This window comes from Denticeps clupeoides, chromosome 11, assembly GCF_900700375.1.
Source record: "Denticeps clupeoides chromosome 11, fDenClu1.1, whole genome shotgun sequence".
In the NCBI taxonomy this organism is placed as follows: domain Eukaryota; kingdom Metazoa; phylum Chordata; class Actinopteri; order Clupeiformes; family Denticipitidae; genus Denticeps; species Denticeps clupeoides.
Window position 1 is genome coordinate 13,780,102 of NC_041717.1, and position 7,240 is coordinate 13,787,341.

Sequence of the window (7,240 nt, forward strand, 5' to 3'; positions counted from 1 at the left end):
TGGACTTTATCTAAACAACGAAGACATTTCTTCTTACGTGTTATTTGAGTGCACAATACAACAATACTGCCCATGTAAAAGAATTGAGACGAATTGAGACATCTGCCATGGTGAAATATAAGAGCTATGAGTCTGATTGTGAAACAATTCACTTTTTTAAATGTATTTCATTTAAAATTAAATTAATAGAATCTGCAGAATTCTGCAATTCTATTCAAGGGAAGACAGTAGCATCATGGCACAAATGTGACCTGTGCTCGCGCGTTTTGCCGAAAGGCGCTAAATTTATTATGAAACTGCAGGTTTCCCACGTGCTCGGTGGCCCCGCCTCCTGCGCCAGTAAGGGGCGGTCCCTTGGCGATGATGTAATGGGAGTAAACATTAAACATGGCGACGCCTGGAGCCCGGGAGCCCAGTCCACGATCGAGCGCAGTTTTATTTGAAACGGAAGGCAAGAGGCTGACGGATTTGCCCGCCGAGCTCTTGGAATACATTTTGTGTTCTCCCGTCCTCAGCCACGTCGACATTTCCAGCGTTTCCTGCAGCTGCAAGTGGCTCCACGATGCCTGCTACGCCAGGGGAAAGGTCTGGGAGCATCAGTTCAAACTCAGGTAAAATGGTAGCGGTAACCTTGAGTGAGAGTTCGGCTCGGCTGGTCGTGCACTTGGTTTAGGTTGGATGCTCACGCATGCTTGGTCTACAGTCGAGCTTCTGCGGCACGCGTGTTAGGTGCTAAATGTCAGCGCAAATTATTCTGCTGATGCGCCAATTTCGGCAACGCGCGCTAGGCTAACTGCTGCATAGTCACCAGCCGTGAGACAGGTGAGACCTGAGATCAAGTTCAGGAAACGCCACAGAAACATTCAGCAACAGTGCATCCAAACCAATGACCTTGCATGCCCAGAAAGCACGACATAGTAGCTCATAATAAAGCGTATCTGATAGGACTGATCCTGGATCAGTGCCACAACCCCAATTCTATCCTAAGCAATATAAGACGAAGTTGGGGAGATGATGTCAGATTTTTTTTTAAAATGCAGTTCACGCAGAGAAGATCTGTTGTGCCTTTTATGGACATGAAACACCCATTCAGTACCAGTATCACTTCAGTAAGTGGCAATGATTACAGCCCCATGGTATTAACTACATTACGTTGAGGATCGGGAACCTGCATACCACAGGTTCAAAAGCTGGGCTATAGGTCATGTAATGATGGGCTGGGAGGATCTTCACAACTGCTATGTACCACTTTACTCTGTAATTATTGTTTACTATGTAATTATTGTCATTGTATGTGTTTTTTAGTTTTTTGTATCTCTTACTGTTTTCCTATGCTGAATAGATGGCCGAGGCTACAAAAATATTACCGACAGAATGAATCTTATGACTGGCTGAAGGAATTCCGGACAAGACACATTGCTGGCCTGCAGATCAGAAGAACAGTCGTGTCCATATCAAGGAGATTCTTTACTGAAGTTGTAAGTCTCGTACTACAACATAACACTGACGTCTTCAACAACTAAAATCTTCCCATCTTGGTTCCACAGCCAGTTCAGGTCTTTTCCAGCACTAAATATATACAGCATTTATGAGACAGCCTTGTCCAGAGCAACATATAATCAGTAGTTACAGGTACAGTCCCCCTGAAGACACTCAGGGTTAATTGTCAGGGACACCATGGTCATTTGTTAAGCGTGTTACTTGCTAGGCTACTACCATTGATATATATATAATGACACTTGGACTGACCAAGGTGTCCTGAGATCTGGTTTGGGAAGAACGTGGTTCAATGAGAATTTATTATCTCATGATGGCTGGTGAGTTCCAGTTGATACTAACCTAGAGATCTGCAACCTCAGCCTTGCGTTGGTCAGGTTCTGGGAGACAGCTTTGCAGAGATTGAATCCCTCGGAGCCCCAGAGCACTTCTGTGAAGATGAACTTCTCTCAATACTCAACTCAGACAGAAGGTCAGTTTGGACTGTTTGCATGACCAACACGTGGTTCTTGAACATGTTGTAGTTCTCACACAATCTGTGTTGTCTTCCTTCAACCAGTAAGAGCCTGACCTTGAAGTACTATGCAAAGAAAATCCTTTACTTCCTCCGCCAGAAGAATATCCTCAGGAGCCTGAAGGTGTTTTTGGAGCAGCCTCCAGAGCAGCAGTCAGCACTCGAAGGTACAATGGCACCAGGCAGGGGGGTTAAAGCTTGTATTGTTAAAGGTCCCCTAACGTAAATTTGTTCGCTTTTCTACTGTACTGAAGTCTTATTCTACATTTACATTTATAGCATTTATCAGGCGCCCTTATCCAGAGCGACTTACAATCAGTATTACAGGGACAGTCACCCTGGAGCAATTTAGGGTTAAGTGTCTTGCTCAGGGACACAATGGTAGTAAGTGGGATTCGAACCCGGGTCTTCTGGTTCATAGGCGAGTGTGTTACCCACTAGGCTACTACCACCCTGTACATTTGAATCGCATTTGAATCGTGAAATACAGCCACTTTGATCCAGTCCCACAATGAGATTTCCCCAGGATGCCATTTCAGTGTCTTTAGCTTTAAATGCAAATGAGGGGGAGAGAGGCAGGATGAGGAGGAGAACGGCCTATAGAAGTTGTGCGGGCATTCGTAGAAATGACATAATCAACTCAATTCACCATGTTTAACACAGACAGGAAGTAGTGTCTGCGTTTTCCCGAATAAAATAAAATTTCCCCTAGTGACGACATAAGGGGACAAATTCCACATCCTGTGGTCAGAGCTGCTGCTTCTTGTCAGGGGACCTATAATAGTAACCAACACCAACAGAAAATGGCAAGCCGGTCCTAAATGTCATCTCCCTTTTGAAGGAGCTGTATTGGTGGACCAGTATTGCAACCCGCTGGCAGAAATCACACTGGAGATTATTTCAGTCCAGCTGGACGACATAGTGGACAAGGTTAGGAAGCTCCTGCGAGTCACTAATCCCTCGCACCCCAGCCTGAGGGCCCTTCCAGGTTGGTCAGGGGCTTTTCTCATGTCAAAAACGAACATCTCACCCATGCATGACTCGTTTTGGGTGGAGAAAGCCTACAGAGCTCACAGACCTTCTTCCGTTGAACATTGCAGGTGATTGCTTTGCTGTAGAGGACTTTGAGCTGCAGAGACAGGTCGTTGGTGCTCTCAACGCTGTGCTTTATGAGCAACTGCAGTACAAAGGCAACGAGTGCGACTTCTACAACCCCATGAATTCTTACATCCACCAGGTACACTGTATTTTCTGGGATATAAAACTGAGTTGTTAAGAAGTTGTTCTGAAGTGGCACTTTTTTTTTACTTTAGGTGCTGCTTCGCCGGACTGGTATTCCCATCAGTCTCTCTGTTCTCTACATGACACTGGCCAGGAAGCTGGGTGTTCACCTGGAGCCTGTGAACTTCCCTAACCATTTTTTGCTGCGGTGGTGTCAGCGAGAAAGGAGGTGAGAATATTCGCAGTGTGAACAAATCTGTAGGTTTTAGGGGGGGGGGGTCTGTGGACTGTAAAACATTGCAAAGTACTACATATGTTTATTCTCAGGGATCACAGACACCCACACCCATGATGTGTATAGTTTTGCAGGTTATAGGCCAAAGCTAAATTACTCTTCTATAGAATTGTAGAATAAAAAGGTCAATTCATCATATCAATAACCAAACAGAACAATGGTAGGTGATCATTTAGATTTATTAGATTTTATTAAAAAAAAAACAAATTTTATATATTTTTCTCTCTACCTCTAAGGAGTGGGGATATCTACGATTATGTTTATGTCGATGCCTTTGGGAAAGGAAAGCAGCTGACTGCAAAGGAGTGTGAGTACCTGATCGGACACCAGGTGACAGCAGACTACTATAGTGCCATCAGCACAACGAAAGTTCTGCTGAGGATGGTGGGAAATCTTCTGAACATTGGCAAACGAGGGTGAGCGTACACCTTCCTGGTGTTTTCACCTTTGCTTTAAAAGTTAATGGCTTTAGATTTTGTCAACAAACAGTTAGCACTTTTGTTTAGAGAGATTAATGTGTGAATGTGTGTGTGTTGCAGGGAAGGGACTGAGAAGTCCTACCAGCTTCTGAGAGACTCGCTGGACCTTTATCTCACCATTAACCCTGATAACGTGCAGTACCTGCTGCTACAGGCACGGCTCTACTTCCACCTCGGCATTTGGCCAGAGAAGGTGTGGAAGCTGCACTGCGACTCCTATGGTCCATGCCTGGGTCCTGGGAAATTCTGTGAATCTCTCTCTCTGCCTCTCTCAGGTGTTAGACATCCTGCAGCACATTCAAGCACTGGACCCCTCCCAGTACGGAGCAGTGGGCTACTTGGTGCAGCATACGCTGGAGCACATCCAGCACAAGAAGCATCCAGTCGAGCCGGATGTGAAACGCCGCAGCGCCCTGGAACACAGAGACGTGCAGTATTCCGTGGGACTGATCATGAAACACAAACGGTGCATTTTAGAAACATATTTATCTTTTTTTTAAGACATGAATGTATTAAAACATTATAAGAATAGCTCTATGTATTTATTTGGCCATACTTTTAATGTGATTTCTGAGACTACAAAGGGGTGATATAAACTCTGATCAACTTACAACTGGTTTGCAAGTTTATCGCCATCTAGTGGTGGCTCTGTATATGATGCCAAAAAAACCAATAAGCCTTCAAAACCTTTTTTTTTTTTTTCTAATAGAAACTCCTTAATGTAACGTGATGTGTTGCTGATTCAAGTAACGTATCGATATCTGTTAAAAATTCACTCATGTACTCCTCACTACATCAGTCATTTGTCAAAGGCTTCCAGAAAATGAAAGTGTGCGTTAGGCTGACACTGTAATTAAATGTGAAAGGATGAGGGCGTCTTAAACATTTAATCATGTCCCATCAGATTAGTACTGCTTTCTTACTATGGTGTGCTCCATAGCAGCACAGACGTGAGATTTGTGCAGCTAATATGCCGCAGATGGCCCAGTAAGTGTGTAGTAGATATACGGGTTTTAAGTCATGACAGGCGATGATATTTTAAGGCGTGAACTCGTCTGATTTGGATAAAATGGCTAGTGCAGTAACACGATCAAACACAGAAATCCGAGCAATAAACTCATTATATTGTTCAGCAGGAACCAGGTAAAAATACTGCTTGCTGCATTACCGTAGAATTGAATTGGTTAATAAATGTTGAGCACTTTACCATGGCTTCATCTCTGTTTAACCAATGAAATTTTAGGACCAGAATGAACAGTTTGTCTGTGGCTTCTTATGTTTAGGTCCGGCTACAATTGTGTCATCTATGGATGGGACCCCAAATGCACCATGAGCCAAGAGTGGATCACCACCATGAGGGTCCATCAGCTGACCAACGGGGCAAACCAGCCTTTCTACAACGTTCTGGTGCAGGACGGCACATGCAGATACGCTGCCCAGGGTTGGTGTGATTCTATTTACTTACACAGCATCCCAGTGACACAGAGCTGCCTGCAGTGGATATGTCTTTTGTATTGAGTTCATACAGTCCTTTATATATAAGTCATCACATCAAGTTCCAGAAGTTAATAACCAGAAAAGCCTGCTTGCCAAACAGCAGTACTTTCAAGTTTACACCCATTAATTTCCTTATTATTAGTGTTATACAGTATATTTAAATATATGCTAGCATATATATAAACACTGTGTGTTCCTGTGCATTGTAATGATAAAATAGAACAGAGCAGAAAATAATAGAATAGAATCTTTGTATGTAACTGTGTTTGTTTGAAGTTGGCAGATGCCACGCCTATGTTAAGACTTATTTGAACCATGTACATGTCAGTAATACAGTAAATTATTGTTACATTAACACATGACAATTTTCTTTTTTTAATTACAGTAAATGACAGTAAAATGTAATCAACATGTTAGCAACATTTTTATAGTATGCCTAATTAAAAGCCAAGTAAACCACTTTTTTCTTCATTTTGCTAATATCACAAATTCAACCATCAGGTGAGTAGAATATTGGAGCCATGAAGTGGGTAAAGATGTTTTTATTTTGCAGAAAACCTGGAGCCACACTCTGCCCCTCTTGAAATCGGCCATTCGGAGGTGGGGCGCTACTTCTCCGAATTCTCGGAAACCCACTACATTGCCAATGATGAGCTGCTAACGCGCTACCCGGAGGACATGGCCGAGACCCTGGGGACAGTCCAGGAACTTTACCACAGACTGACTCCCAGCCCAGGGAACGACCGCCAGAATGCTCAAGCCACCGGCCTGTAGGAGCGGACGGGAAAAAAAAAAAAAAACACTCTACCCCCACCACATCAAACACCGAATGCTTCCATTCACTGGACCCTCACAGAGCCGACAACAGGCCCTGCTCATCCCACACTCATTCTCCTTGTCCCAGTTGGACTTGTGGGGGAGGGCGGAAGAAATTGGTGTCTCTTAGTTTAATGTTCATGCACTAATTGCAAACAAAGAGACTAGTCACCTTTCAAAAAGGATTTTTTTTTTTTGTAAATTTACATGTATAATGTACAGGGATTTAAGGGCTTGTGCGTAAGAGGTTGTAGCTGTTTTGGCACTCAATACACTGTAGTTGGAATAAATCAGCACTTGGATTGAAAATGGAATGTTGAGTGATTGAATTTGTTTTTCTCTCCTCACCTTTCACCTCATCAGTAGACATATAGGAAACCCAACATAAGAAACCCAAGTATTTATCTGCCCTTCATGAACAAAGACATCAGGACCAGATAACGACCAGAATGTGCATTTCCCAGACAGAGATTAAGACTAGTCCTAAAATGTAACCTTTAACCGCAAACTAGCAGAAATCTAGTCGAAGACTCCTGAATTGACTCAGCTGATTCCCCAAGAGCTCCTCCAGGACCAACCTGAGGTCTAAACGAAACCTTCAGATGGGCAGGTTCAATGTCATGGATTACATGAAGTCTGTCAATGAAGATCAGCCATTGGTCTGGAGGCCAGTGCCTTCATAAAACACTTCGATTCAAGCCAAGAAGACGAGTGGTCACCTGATGCCCAGCCTAAGAGAACTTTTTCTTTTGCTATGTTCTAGAAAAAAATTAAAAGTGTGTTTCTGTTATATTGAAGAAACAGCTCAAATCCAACGTTTGTTTCAGATTCAAGCGCTGACATTGTGCACGAGGCAGCTGCACATCGCTCTCTCTCTTCCATCCTCGTTTTCACTGCACGCTAACTTTAACTCAAGCTGAT

General features: G+C 43.4%; 1 protein-coding gene across 1 annotated transcript; it reads left to right on the plus strand.

Annotated features, from left to right (window-relative positions):
• Positions 1-339: 339 nt before the first annotated feature.
• On the plus strand, positions 340-6,633 carry fbxo21 (F-box protein 21). Its single transcript, XM_028996188.1, has 12 exons — positions 340-611; positions 1,343-1,478; positions 1,860-1,969; positions 2,057-2,178; positions 2,853-2,999; positions 3,112-3,248; positions 3,325-3,461; positions 3,764-3,943; positions 4,067-4,199; positions 4,282-4,472; positions 5,290-5,447; positions 6,057-6,633. The coding sequence occupies exons 1-12, from the start codon at positions 388-390 to the stop codon at positions 6,275-6,277; spliced, it is 1,896 nt and encodes a 631-aa protein (XP_028852021.1). The 5' UTR covers positions 340-387; the 3' UTR covers positions 6,278-6,633.
• Positions 6,634-7,240: the final 607 nt, after the last annotated feature.